The sequence below is a fragment of the Phoca vitulina genome, unplaced genomic scaffold (genome assembly GCF_004348235.1).
Source record: "Phoca vitulina isolate PV1807 unplaced genomic scaffold, GSC_HSeal_1.0 scaffold17, whole genome shotgun sequence".
Classification (NCBI taxonomy): domain Eukaryota; kingdom Metazoa; phylum Chordata; class Mammalia; order Carnivora; family Phocidae; genus Phoca; species Phoca vitulina.
This window is the reverse complement of record NW_022589720.1, coordinates 4050476-4065475: the sequence shown is the minus strand read 5'-3', so window position 1 is coordinate 4065475 and position 15000 is coordinate 4050476. Positions and strand designations below refer to the sequence as shown.

General features: G+C 46.3%; 1 protein-coding gene across 1 annotated transcript in view; it reads right to left on the bottom strand.

Moving 5' to 3' along the window:
- ICE1 (interactor of little elongation complex ELL subunit 1) overlaps positions 1–15000 on the bottom strand; it is a 60024-nt gene that overhangs the window by 22626 nt on the left and 22398 nt on the right. The window contains 3 exon segments of the mRNA XM_032415171.1: positions 2–3988; positions 6097–6506; positions 9277–9363. Coding sequence (XP_032271062.1) covers positions 2–3988; positions 6097–6506; positions 9277–9363 — 4484 coding nt within the window.

Genomic DNA, 15000 nt, shown 5'->3' with positions numbered 1-15000 from the left:
GGGAGAGGCATCCCGGCTCTTCTGGCAAAGGAGACATCATAGGAGGCACTGGGATTTCACACAAGGGAGAAATCTGGCCAATAGGAGAGGTAGGTGAGGAGGGAGAGGAAGTTGCTATCAGAGGAGAAACTGGTTGCGAAGTCCTTGGAGGTGTAGCGACCAGAGGAGCGAGCAAGGGCGGCAGGGGAGGCCCCACCTCCTGCCGGATTTTACTCAGAGTATCAGAACAATCTGTAGGAGTCGATGTGTCAGCATTGGCTAGAATGGTCTGAGTTTGATTTTTCTGAGTTTTTGTGTTCTCTCTTTCTCCTGAAAATGACTGAGAACCTTCACTCTGATTAGCTTCAACTCGGCTCGATGCTAAAGCCTTTGCCGGCTTGTTTGATTGATCTTTGTTTGAAATCTTTGATCGATTCTTATTTTTGCTGAATGGCTCTAGTTTCGAGTTAAAGTATGTGTGATCAGACGCAATAGTCTGAGACTCAAAGTTCTGATCATAGATTTCAGAACTAATCCTTACACTAGGTTTGACAGGCCTATTGCGCAAACGACTTTTATCGAAGTTGGTGCTCTGGCTGCTGCTGGAAATCTCCTCTTGGGCACATGACAGGTTGCTGCCACACTGGGGCTCCTGAAATGGATGGTGACTGGTCTCTGGGGACTTGTCCAAGGAAGTAACGGAAAGGAAGCCAGCTCCCAGGTCTCCTCGATCTGGAGAAACAGGAATGTCCTCGGGACTGTCACACAGTATGACCTGGTCCACATTTGGCATGAGAGCGACCCCATTTATGATGGTCCAGTGGTCCCCCTTTTCAATGACGAGATTCTGATCTTTATTGATGAGCACGTTTATGACTTCGGAGGTCACTGTTGATATCTGACACTGAAATGTCGTTTCTGCCCCCTCCTCGGCACTGCCCTCCGTGGTCTGCCCCACCATGGAGTCAGAGCGCTGGGGGGAGGGCTCTGCCAGCTCCGACAGGACCTCTGCCCCACCACAAATCGGGCTGGTGACATCGGGAACACCCTTAGGACTGCCTGGAGTGACTTTGTTACTCGATGTGCCTCTGGCCGGAGGACGGCCCTTGCCGGCCACGCTGGCTGTTGGAGAGGGTGTTCCTGAAGGGTGTGGCAGGAAGCCACTCACCTCCTGAGGTGCGACGTGCTCTCGGACAGGCTTAGTGCTCAGGCCGTCATGCGTACTTAAGAGCACCAAGTTACCGGCGTCTTTTCCAGGAGAGCTCTCACAGCTGGTCTGAAGCGCCTGGCCGACCCTGGTGAGTACCTCAGACAGCGTTTCCAAGGAACGCCGAGTGAGCTGATCCGTGCTCCTCAGAGGACCGTCATCTTCCTCAGATTCAATCCACTCTTCGGAGGTTTCAAGGGTTTCTTCTTCACAGAGCTGCTTTCTGTACTTCCCTCCTGAGAGTTCACCTGCCTTTAAGTCTTTGTTCATTTCTTTATATAGGGTTCCTTTGCTCGAACATTCTGAAACAGAGTCCCCTGAACTATAATCTCTTAACTGACAACTTTCGAGAAACATCACGACCTCCGACGTAGAAAGTCCGTCCACCTCAGGAAGAGTACTGATGTTGAAGTCCTGCAGCGCGGAGGTCAAGCACCCCACCTCGACAGAAGGCCTGGGCTCGGCTGCGCCAGCACCGCGGGCTCCTGAATCTTTTCTGGAGGCACGGGCGGCACCTTGCTGTCTGTCCCCCATCGCGGCTTCAGACTCACTCTCCCCCTCGCTGCAGCTAGGTGCCTCACTCTCCTCCACCTCAGTGTCGCCACCGCCTGCCTCCCGAATGCCCGTGTAACACAGAGCCCCAGCGAGGCCACTCTGGGGGACAGCATGCGTCTCTTCATCTTTTCTGAGAATGGCCGATGGAAGAGCAGTCCCTGTAGTGCCTGCACCTTTAGGAGAAGCACTGCCAGGAGTCTGAGATGGCAGCTCTAGAGACTCCAGGCTCTGCCGGACACGAGGAGAACCCTCTGGGACGGCCAGGGCCTCACCACTAGATCTGCCCGTGCCACCACAGGGTACTTCGTCCACAGGAAAACTTCTCGACACTGGCACTTCTGTGGCGGGAAAGAGTCGATCCCCATCCAGCCCAGAGGAGTCCAGATCCGTGGCATGAAGGAGCAGACTTTGCTTCTGCACTGCTTCCTGTGCTGAGGCTTCCGTCACGACGTCTTGGTTTTGGACCGGGATGTTTTTAGCAGAGAAAGACAGTCCGCTATTTGTGGAACAATGAGAATTTCCTACTGGTAAAGAAGCACTTGGAAAACTGAAATCTAATTTTCTCCATGAGGCGGAAACTTGTGGCAAGGTCCCTTCAGTAGCAGCCGCCCCCTGGGCATCCCGTGCCGTGTCCTCTCCTTCTCTGCCACGGCCGGCTACAGATGACATGGGTGCAGCCCCAGGACCGGCGCGTGCTGCTCCGAAGGCAGACTCAGTCCCCCGCCTCCAGCACTCCGGTCTAGCACTCTGTGCCGTGTCAGGCCTGGCCTGCTTGGTGATCACGGACACTTGGTTTGGCAACAGTGATGTAGCAGCCCTGAGCCCCACAGCATTATTTTCTCTAGCAAGTTCAGGCTTGGATGTGGATCCTCTACTCTCTAAGAATGGCACTGCCTTTTCTACCTGATGGTTGGTCTTCTGTTCATATTCTGACTTAGCTCTCAGCCTTTCTTCCCCACCTCTCCTTAACAGATCACTATGGTGCCATGAAGGGCTTTTAACAAACCCAAACCCACTCTTGGTCAAGCCACGCTGAGACTCTAGCAATGGTGTAGAATCCGCCCTAGTCAGGGGGAGCTCAGTTCTGGGACCCTGACTTCCACACTGTGCCTCTTTCATAGCTTTTATAAATACGGACTGTGCAAGTGAACAGACTTTGGGCATGCCTTTCACAACGTTTGTGCACCCGACCTCAGTACTGCTCTGATTATTAAAATTTGATGCTCCCAACTCAGGGCTCAAAGCACACAAGCTATTCTCCAGATGGTTCTGTCCGGCAGGACACTCTGGGGGCTCAGGCTGCAGATCTAACATGTTCAAGGTTTCAGCTTGTAACTTTTGTTCAGAGTGATGCAGTTCCATAGGGGTAACTTTAGCAGGAATGTGTAGATCATGACCATACTTTAACCCAGAGGAAGACGGGGAGTCACTGCAGACAGACGATGTTCCCGAGGTAGAAGAGGAAGAAAGCCTGGCGTCAACACTGAGCCCTGTGGCACCCATTGCATCACCTGCATCGTCCTCTGGTTCAGGTGATGCTCCTAAAATGAACCCTTGAACATCTCTCTCCTTCCCCAATACTCTACACATTCCCTGAAAGTGGTCAGAGATCGACAGATGATCTGATTCAAGAGGGATTTCATTAGTTAGCATCCACTTAGTAAACTGTGATTTGGGTGATCCTATCATTTTGGATAGTAGGGTTTTTCCTTCAGAATCCATGAGCTCACTGAATGGCCTCTTGCCGAGGGGAGAACACACGTCAGACTTCTGGAGGGCCTCTCCCCTGCCCTGTGCCCGGCTGCCAGACGACGTCTCAACACACACATTTCTGATGGGCTCATGAAGCATGTTCTCAGTCTGCACTGACTTATCCGCCTCTCTAACCTCTCTCTGTCTTTGTGCCTCATCTAAAACGCCTCTTCTCCTATCACTCGTCGATTCAGATGACACCATCCAGTGTTTCTCACGAGCTAAGGAGTATGTGGCTGAAGGCTCTCTCAGTGTTGCTGTGAATGTCCCAAACCCAACAGTTGTCACTTCATTTACTTCCAATGTAGTCAGAGCTTGGGTGGCTTCATGTGATTTGAGCTTTTCCTCCCAGGGACCACTACTTCCTTTACTTTTTCTGGATGAACCAAAATACTGTGATTCAGACGTCTCATCTTCTGAAACAGACTCAGCAGAATTTCTATGTTGGGACGATTCATTATCACTGGAATCTGTATACTCTCCAAAGTAGGTTTCCTTAAAAATGAATGAGTTATTCTTATTAGTTAAATATTAATTGAACTTACTAAACATAGCTACCAATTAAATGCCTTAAAAAAGTGATTCTTACTAAATACTAATTGAACCTACTAAACATAACTACCCATTAAATGCATTCTTGAAGAATCCTTTAAAACACAGCGAGGAAAGGGTGATTCCCTGTCTGGAAGCTAGCGGTAGGTAGACGAACTGCAGTCTGAGCACCAAGCTGCCGCCGTTTCCCTGACCTGTGCCCCCGAGTTCCCCAAACTCCCACCACTCGCTCCTCCCACAGTAGACACAGCCAGGATTAGGTCTACTCTCCGAAGGGCCAAACATTCCGAGTCTCCAGCTCTCCCTCCCGGTTCCCGGCACAAAAGGTGTCCGACTCGGGCTGCACAGCCTCTCGTCCCCGCTTCCAGGTCACTCCCCCGCAGGCATCCAGCTCCAGCGCAGCGGGACCGGCCACCACTCTGGGGGACATCTTGTACGTATCTCGTGCCCACAGGTCCTCATGCTTAGCCTACGTCTGGGATGCTGCTACCAAGCAGACAGGCTCTACCTCTTTCAACAGTATGCACACTGACACTGCTCCTTCCCACACAGCCCGCTCTCCATCTCTGCCCCAGAAACCCTAAACAACCCCTGGGCAGCCCCTGCTGTCTTGGCTGAACAGCCCCCATCACATGGCCCAGCAGGAAAGCTGGTTCCTCAACCGCCTGGCCTCCTTCTGAGCACCACGCTCATGGTTCTAAAATCCTATTGCACGAGTCCCCTTGCAAGCCCCATGCATGCCTCGGATCCACACCTGACACAGCACCCTCCCACCCAAGCAGGGCTGCTGCTTTTCTTTGCTATTTTCCAGCCTCCCCACCTCCTCCACCTCCCTAAACACCACACTGAAAACCTCGTGAAACGCTGCTCATTCACCCTCATAACATTTCTCAAACCAGCCCCACCTCTTGAACCCAGTGCTGCTGCAGGGATGAGAATTCGAGAATGCTGGCAGCTGCTGATTCAGTCAGGGATCTCCCGCGCTATGCTCTTGCCTCTGTCCAGACTACCCCCACTCCCTACTCGATCACACGGAATCTAAATAGAAACTTACAACTGAACATCTATCATTAAGTCCACTTCCCAGGATCCACCAAGGACTTCCCACTGCCCTCACGATAAAATGGAAAGTCCTAAGGGCACAGATGGCCTCTGCGGACCTGGGAAGTGTGAACATTCTCTGGCACAAACTCACCTTCAGTCCCATGACTCTGTAAAGAGCTCCCCCACCTGAAGCACCCCGGCCCTCCTGAACACTCAGCTGGGCCTTGTCTTCCCAGAGCATCCTTGCCCCCCGCCAGCCGCCTCCCTCGGGAGCCAGCCTCTGGCCTGTGTCCTCTCCAGCCGGTGTGCCCCCCAGCCCGGCAGTCTCTACCAAAGTGGTGCAATTGCCTGCTCCCCCCTCCACCCAACTGCCACACAAGATCTAGCAACTGGTAACCATGGCCTGTGTCACGTCCGTGTTCCCAGGCCAAGCACAGCCCCTGAACAGAACAGACGTACACTGCTTCCTGAAAGAAGGGAGTGACTCAGAGCAATGCATTTATCTGCTCCTTAAGCCAAAAAGCATACAAATCTGCTTCTCAAGACTAACTTCCTAAGAATTTACAATAAACCACTCTGCAAACACATGTAAAGGTGCTGAAGTCATCAAGCAAAAGCGGGGAATTCGGCAAACACAGGTTAATGGGCATGTATGCTACGTACATGGATTCCCCATCTCTGAAAAACTCCAGACCCGCAAACGTGCACTTAATCCATTCACTGCATTAGGTGCCAGGCGGCAGAAAGAAGAACAATTAGAACACAGTCCTCCCATAAGGGACTACGAATTTGGTCATGGATAAAGACACACAGAATGCAACCTTAAGTGAACATGTCATGGGATCCACGTTGATCCAAAGAGCACTGGCATGCCCTAGTCAGCTCTCACGTCCGTCCCCAGTAAAGTCTGGCCTGAGTATCACTGAGCAGCACCCCCTGAGTATGGCTAAGGTGTCAGCATGGGGAACGTGCCCGCATGATAACTCAAATGCCAAGTGCAAACTCACAGGCGCGAGCGAAGAAGGTAATGTGCTCAGGGGTGGTAGGGACAGCAGAGGGGGCGACGGCACTGGAGACAACAGAGGAGGGGGAAGTCTGAAGAAATCAACGGCTGCCTGGAGATCTTCATCAAAACAGTGATCACGATCAGAGAAGTCAGTACTGTCCTCGTCGTTCCTCGGCACGGCGAGTGCAGGATGCTGGCCCTCGTGAGAAACGTGGTCATCACAGTGCGCGGCTCCACTGGGCCCCTCTCCCCCCACACGTCCACACGCAGAGAAGTCGCCCTCTATTTCCATGGACAGTTGTGCCAGGCACGTCTGCACAGCCGCAGCTCTGAGCGGCCGGCCTCCCGCTGGAGGAGGCAGGCCGTCATCCCTGGACTCTGCGGGTCCGGGGTTTTCTTTGGCAGGTTTCTCTGTAGGAGAAAAAAGTAAATACCAAACATCTGTAACATCAAGAAAACTTAAAAAAATTATCCTAACTGTTCACAATGCTTTATTGAAGAAACCCAAATAAGGAGAAACGTTTTTTAAAAGGCACCCAATCCCTTCCTACAGATTACTCTGTAAGACCTGAACACATTTCATGTAGGTACACTTCCCTCACAACAAGCAGGACAAGAAGGCAGGCGGGCGGGTGGAGGCGATGCCCTGTGGCCCACGGGCAGCAGGGCACACGGGTGGAAAGGCATCGTGGTGGTGGGAACGGGCCTGGATGGCATGCTCCCCCTCTCAGTAACTATCTTTCCACACAACCAGCAGCATTCGGAGACACAGCTTTGTGCAGGGAGGCTGACAGGGAACACAATTTCCTCTGTCTGAAAAACAATCAAGAATCAGCCAACATAAAGCCTACCCAATAACGATATTTGTACAATGCTGCAATTAAGGGACTCAACAAGGCACATACATACTTTGTGTATTACAGTGCAATAGGAAAGTTACTGTAAAAAGCCAGTGATTTGGGGGTCTTGATTTTGGTGAACTTCAAGTGGTACTTATTATCAGTGAAGACATGGAAATAAGTAAAAATAACCATTTGTAATACCTTAAAGCTATAAAAATATGTTTTACATAAGGACTCAAGGCTCCCTGGAGAAGTGACTGACTATAGGGCTGGAGAGGGAAAAATACAAACAGGGGCTGAAACATCTTGCAGAGTCAGAAAGAAGTTCTCCAAACAGGCTGGGCTATGCCTCAAGGGCTCAGGAGCCAACCTGAAAACAGTCCCGATAACCAAAGCTGGAATAATTTGAACGATGAAATAAATAATGGTAGTTATGAATTATAATGCAGAGAATAAAGAATTCCAATTAATTAATGTAGAAGGAACGAGAGAAATACAAAATCACTATTAGACTAAGCAGGCTTCAGTGGTGGACGCTAAAATCAGCGGGCTAGAGTGGGAGAAAAACAGACTATCTGCAGAGTATCCATATGTCTCCCGCAAGATGTTTCACAGTAACCTAACAGTAGAGAAACCTGGCAGACACCACCTTAAACAAGTGGTCCTGCTCTCACCCATGTCATCCATCCCCCCATCCCCTCCCCGGTACAATGTCAGAGTGCGGAGAAGAGCGCAAAGACACCACTGTGGAGTTCTTGCTGTAAAGAAGTCTTCACCTAATATGAGAAAACAGCACACAACCCAAAACTGATAGGTTTCCTATGAAATGATGCTTCCTCTCTGAAAGTGGGTAAGACAGGAGACAAAGCGACACAGATGAACTGCCAGACTAGGGGGGCGGAAGGCGGAGGGCTGCTAGGTGCAACGTGGGTTCCGGGGAGGGACACATGCCCAGAGACATCCATGTGACCTTTCGCTTAGCTAACAGTCTTGCACCAAGGGATAAATTCAGGGGAATCTGGATGAGGAGTCTAAGGGAATTCTCTGCACTGTTTTCTAAAATTTTCTCAGATAAAAACAAAAAACTAAAAAAAAAAAAAAAAAGTGTATTTAAAGACTGAAGATTCCAAAGACTCCATGCTTTCCTTTCTACTTGAAAAAGTTAACATAAAGCAATACACTTATCCCTCAAAATAGTTTGCTTTTAAATAAAAACACCGAATTATGAAATGGAGAGCCCTTTTAATAGTACCTTGAACAACGTGAAATCAAGTGCTTAGGATAAAATACGACTGCTAGCTGCCGAGGCAGACTTAGAGCCCCGGCCTGCTGCTGCGCGAACAGATGAAGACACGGACCGTGAACCGCAGGGGCTGGCTCACGAGACGCAGGCGCCACCTGCTTGCACTTGCAGTGCCACCACGCAGCAGGCGACAATCCAACAGGCCTCTCTCCACCTCACAAAACCTCACTGCGTCAAGCACAAATGAGAATCAGCAACTTGCCTGGTAACATTTTTCTGAGGGAACTCTGCCTTCAGAAGCCTGAGAGCAAAAACTAGGCACACATCTCTACAGATTTAGATCCTCAACGATCTGTGAATTCACAGGAGCTAATGATAAGAAACCAGTAAAACGAAAAAAAAAAAGAGTTAAGGAGCACTTTAATCTTATGCATGAAGGCTAACTTCTCCCCATCCATTCTGGGATGACTAATACCTATTTCCAAATCTTAAATCCTGAGTAGGGTGTGACTGAGAACATGGCAGAAGGCCTCCACAGCTTTGCCTGCGGATCAAGATAGCCCACAGATGAAGTCAAAACTGAAAATTAGCGGACGGTGCTGCAGAGTAATCATCTGACGTGACGTGACAGCAGGAAAGGAAACCGCTTATTGGACAACACCAGTATTCTAAAGGAGACTGAATGTACAGATCGGCCGCTATCAGTTCAGTTTTGGCTTGTGTGCTGTTACAGGAAAAGTAAATTCAGTGAGGCCGCTACTGGATGGGTGACGCTCGTGAAATGATTCAGAAAGCACCATGCCTCCCCAGTCCTCTGCATGTTCCTGCCACAGACACTCCCCTGTGTGTCCTTCCAGCTTCGCATGTCCTCTGATGAAAGCCACTATTAAGAAAGTAAAAGCCGGATACACTTACTGAGACCAGAAGCCACACTGAAGTTTGGAAAGGAGCTCTGTAACTGAAAGTACCCAATCCAGTTTATTTCATTCTTTCAGTGTCAGATTCAGGAGACAGTAAAAGCTGAAGGCATACAATACCCATGGTAAACATTTCTACTTCCATGCATGAAATGTACTTCTGGAAGCTTCTCTCTCACCTGTGATACATCGGCTGCCTTCACCAGGTAGTCTGTGTGTTGTGTTTATGCAGAGCCAGAGTTCCTTCAGAAGTAGCTTTACTTTTCCTGTGAAAAAGAGTAAAGTATTAAAGACATGTCATTTGGCTCAATCTACAAAAGGCCGAAACACACACCTGGGAAATCAGGACTTCTCAGGGGCTGGGGAAATAACTAGGCACTGAGATATCTTCCCCAAATCCAACCACTATGCATAACTGGCTAAGCTGCTGATGGGAAGGCCTGCAACGCTCCAGCTGAATGCTGAAGACAGGCTTATTTTTTCCTAGGGGTGAGGGGAATGGGAGGGCACAGGACTCAAAAGACTAAATCTACTTGCTGGTAAAGGTCTTTATCACCTTTTTGTATGAATGGACCAAATACACATTCTTGGCACTTTCTACAGAAAGTGGTAAGAGATAAGGGATAGAAGCAAAGATATAATGACCGATGTAAGAGATGTTGGCTCTACATTTACTCTAAACAATAATAGAAAAGCACCCCTCAGTGACATGAGGGTGTCAGAAAACCCATCAGAATTGACCATGCTGGGTAGAGCATGCATCTCATTGATCTCAGGGTTGGGAGTTCAAGCCCCACACTGGAGGTAGAGATTACTTTAAAAATCTTAAAAAAAAAAAAAAAAAGATTTGGCCAAGCTCTAACTAACCTGGCGGCTTTGTGGACAATAGAAAATCCATTAATAGTCTTAAGGGGTAACAGGGTGGAAGACAAAAACGTGTGTATAAACACATGGAAAGAAAGAGATTATCACACAAACGAGCAGACACACAGAGAAACACATGTTTTTAGAAGGAAAGTGAAAGCCTTGGAATTTTTATAAATTTTCAAAAGGGTCAGGATTCCTACAACAGTTAAGAACCATTGGTTGAGGTTGAAAGGTACATATTTCTACAGATTTAGATCCTAAATGATCTGTGAATTCAGATCGTTTTAACTATGCCAAGCCTAATGAAATTCATAAAACTTTAGGAATATGACACTATGGTTTTAAAGTGAGTTTAACATTAATACGTACATACAATCCCAAAAAATTCCCAGAACAAAAACTATTCATAAAAATTTAAGTATGAATAACTTGTGGTCAAATATGCATAAAAAGACCAACCACACTAATAAAAATTCAACTAAAGATAAGCTTTAAGTATTAGATAATTTCAGGCCACCCCAAGTTCTATTATAGTTTCCTTGAAGTTCTTAAATTGGCCTGAAGCATGTATCGAAAATACTGAAATCTTTGATCTAGTTCTAGAGAAGATAAAAGACCAACCTTCTAACACAAAATATCTGCAAGAACTCACAAATTTTGAAATAGGTCAGCCCTATTTAAGCTGGCAAACAGCGTCACTCCACAAAGAGCGTTGTCCCCAGAAGAGGGGACCAGGGTAAGTGGTGAGGACATAGTAACAGGCAAGCTTAAAAAGTTTCCTATTTCCAGCCTCTCTGGAGCCCAATCAACTTCTGACTGTCACTGTGTATGAGGCACGTCCATTCTTGAGTTCCAAAATTCTGTGATCAAGTAACTTATCTACATTGTGATTTAACCTACCCAAAAGCCTGCTTCCAAATACTGTAATCCCCTTTGCTTAAATGACCTGACCAGGATCCCTGCTTATTACGTATACCCAAAGCAGCAAACAAGGAACCTTAAAAAAAAAGAGAAAAAGTTACTTTTCTATTCCTATGGAGGCTATTAAGCAGAGCTATGCCTATTCTAACTGAGCACTCATTCACTACTTCTAATCTGACAAAACAGGACTATCCATTCCCAGTAAAGCAGAAAAAAAAAACAAAAAAAAACCACTTCATTCCTTAGCTGTGAAGAGAAAAGCTCATTATGTTGAACTGCACACCTTCCGCCAATCCCGTACAATCCTGCCTGAATCAAAATCTAAGGCGTCCATGAGTGTCTCTGCACTCGTCTGCTCCACTGAGCTGTGTGGCGTTACACGAACACCAGGCTTTCACTGTGATACCGTCACAACTGTGTTTGACAATCTGTGTGGGCATGAGCCTTGCTCAGGTTTTTCCTTTTCAAAAACTTGATTATTCCGAACATCTATTCTATCCTGCTAAGCCTTCACCATCTGCTTGTCCTTTCCCATCTAAAACCTCAGTGGGATTTGAGTAAGACTGGGTCTTTAGAAATACATCTGGGGAAACCTCACATCTTTACACCGTGAGCCTCTGATCCAGTAACAATGCTCACTCACGTGTTCTGGTCTTTCACCCTCTTCCACGGCTTCACGGGCTTCCTCAGAGAAGCCTGGCGCCTGCTTTTAGGTTTTCTCTTCCTAGGCATGACGGTCCCGTCGCCTTAACGGGTTGTTCTCATTCCGTCCCTATTCTGATAGGTTGAGGATGGCGCACTCGGTGTGCTCAAAGTATGTATCAGCACTCTGCCAAACTCCCATACTTGTTTTCAAGTTGAGTCTACCTAGACGGTCTCATCTGTGAAATAATGACAATTCTGACTCTTCCTTATTAGGACGTACAGACCCTGCTCTCCCCCCACTGGCTCCGCTGCACAGAGCAGGGCCCCCCGCCCTGTGCGTACGGAACGCAGGGAACAAGAAGCGCGTGTGACGGTAGTCTGACGGTGAAGACTAGGCTCTTCAGCTTTCATCCTCCTCAATTTCAAAATGTGTTTTTCTATCATTACCTCACCAGATATTTTTTAATGAGGAATGGGTGCTGATTTGAGATGATCGTATCATTTTTCTCTTAACCAGTGGTTGTGGTCTTCCTGAGATAAACCCCTAAATCATAATGTGTCTGTATTCTCTATTACTACGAGACTGGAGTTTTCAAAATTTCATTTGGTATTTTTGCAGCTGTATTCCTAAGTGACAGCGCATGTGTGTGCATGTCATTCTTAGCTGGCTCTGGCGCAGGGCTATTTGAGTCTAAGACAACGACATGAAAAGTAGTCTATATTTTTCTAAGTTCTCAGAGAAACAAAATAACAATAAAGATATTAGTCTTATTCACTGAAGCCTTTATAGAACTCACTTGTAAGTCATTCGGATCTTGTATGGTATTAGATCTTTAACTATTTTTTTTTTTTAATTTCTTCTGCATTATTTTTCTGTTCAGGTTTGCAACAACGATCCCAAGTCAATCTGAGCATGTTTTCCTTGAAAATGGTCCATTTCACAAACATGATTCAATCTGAATATAAATGTGTGAATTCAGAAATTCTCTCACTGTGGCTTTTCATGGCTTTCTCCGTCATGCTGCTTTTGTGTTTCTGTTCCTTCCTTTCTTGATCAGACTTGCCGAAGAGCTGTCGGTTTCAACAGCTCTGCAAAGATCCAGCTGTTTGTTTTAATGGGCCCAAATCAACTGCTTTGGCTCATTAACTTAGGTTTTCTTCTTCATCAACTCCTTCTTTCCACTTTCATGTTTCTGTTGCATTTTCCTACTTTCCTGTCATTCTTGCTTTCTGTAGTTCTTGCTTTCTAAAATAATCACGGAAGATTACTCATTCCTGTGAATACCATACTGAGAGTATCTCAGATTTTAATACTGCCCTATGGTTGTTTATTTCAATTTTAATGTTCTCTGCTACCCAAGAGGAGTTTGTTTGTGTTAATGCATGCTCACTTACCAGACAGGTTTGGAAAGTCGTGGGGTTTGGCGGGGGGGTGGGGGGGGTCAGGGGGAGGGAGAGATTTTTATTAATATCTTACTAAATATCAGTATCATAATAATATCTCATATTAGGCTGGAGTTTCCGTTGTCTAGCAAAGAGTCAGCTTTCGGGTAAGTTGGAAAGTATTTTAAAGAATTCTAGGTTTGTGGTTTAAAAGAGTTAGATATAAATCGTCAATCCTAAAATCACAAATCCAATTCCACCTATTTTGTCTGCTTTTACAAACAATGGTCTCTGAGAAACATACCAAAGCCTCCCATGGAAACAGGTAACTATTCCCTCTAGAATTTCCAGGCATTTTACCGTAGAGTTTCGTGTTCTTAGTCTATGACAGTAGCATCTTCTTGGTGAACTGTACCTTTAAGAAACCTGGATATTCCCTTTTAAACCATGTAAACTCAGTTCTAGGCTTGAATTACTTTTTGCCTGGTTACTGCTTTCACGTTAGCATTTGCTCGAAATTTCTCTATCCATCTCTCTACATTTAATCTTTCCACTTCATTTGATTTTAAAAATACTTCCTACTAACATGCCAGAAATAAAGATCGTACACAAAATCATGCTCAACACCTGAAAAGCCTTTCCAATATAAATATTACATGTGTATCCTGCTCTGAGATGGGTCCTTCAATTATTTCTTGGTGACCTTCCCTCCTTAGGGCTCTGGCCTCCCCTCGGAGAGGTCCTGGTATGTGACCACTGTGACATCTACGATCTTGTTTTCCATACTTGAGAATCCCACTGGCTCAATTTCATTGCAGCAGCCGATTCTCTAAGGACACTAACTCTATATTCTTAACATTTTCTTCCCTCCCATTCGTGATTCAATACCGTTTCCTCAGGGTTTTTCTCCTTGGTGCCTTTCTTCCCCACGACTCTGCTTCTCAGTTTTAGATGAAACCTGAGGCAGGTCGTCTTTGAGAGCCAGTATATAATTCATCAGCCTACATTCCTCTGGCAATACATGCAGGTTCTCATTTCATGGACCTAAGGGACCCTGCCTTCAGAGGGAAGGGATGCAGAGTGAAGCAATTACAAGGATTTATACGGAGAACGTAAATATCTAATTTTCTGCGAACAGGAGTGGCTATCCTTCAAAGCAGGTGTAATTACCCAATTTTCTGATTTTCTTATATCCACACCCGCTCAGAGCGCCTCCTATGTTGCAAATGACACTTCACAGAACTAAACTTTGGGCCACAACGTGTGGATAAATGCCAGAAGCTGTTTTTGAAACCAGAAGGCTATACATTCTTCGCCCTGAATCCATTACCTGGCAAACCACTAATGTCTTGCTCTGTCTCCCACTCCCTGCACCTCTGATCTAAAGAAACGGAGGGCTTCTACAATCAAACTTTCTTTATGAAGCCTGCTGTTTTCTCTGTAATTTTGGGTTTCACCACCAACTGATACCATCTGCTTTACATTTTCCTCCACTGGTAGTAAAATTTTAACTCTAAAAAGAGTATTTTTTTTTTTTTTAATTTTCTGCCATCTCTAATGGATTTAGAAGGAAGGAAAGGCAAATGTGGCATTCAGGTGGCCTTTCGAAAAGTGAAGTCAACCCAATAGTTTCTAACTTGTGAATTGCTTTCAGAAGTACAGATGAGCCTTGAACATGGGGGACAGGGGTGCTGACCCTCTACAGAATTGAAAATCCACCTGTAACTCTGACTCCCCTAAAGCCTAACTACTAATAATAGCCCAGTGTTAACCAGAACCTTTCCTGTTAACATAACAGGCAATAACATGTATTTTATACATTGTATGCATCATATACTATATTCTTACAATGAAGTAAGCTAGAAGAAAGAAAATGTTAAAAAACCGTAAGAAAGAGAAAATACATTCATAGCACAGCACTGTGTTTATAGAAAAAAACCCACATAGAAGTGGACATGCATGCAGTTCAAACCAGTGTTGCTGAAGGGTCAACTGTATGATGAGAGAAAAGTGTTAAAGATATACTTAGCAATTAGGAATTAAATCCCCCAAGGTCCACAGGTAAATAATTAACAGATTCCTAAAGA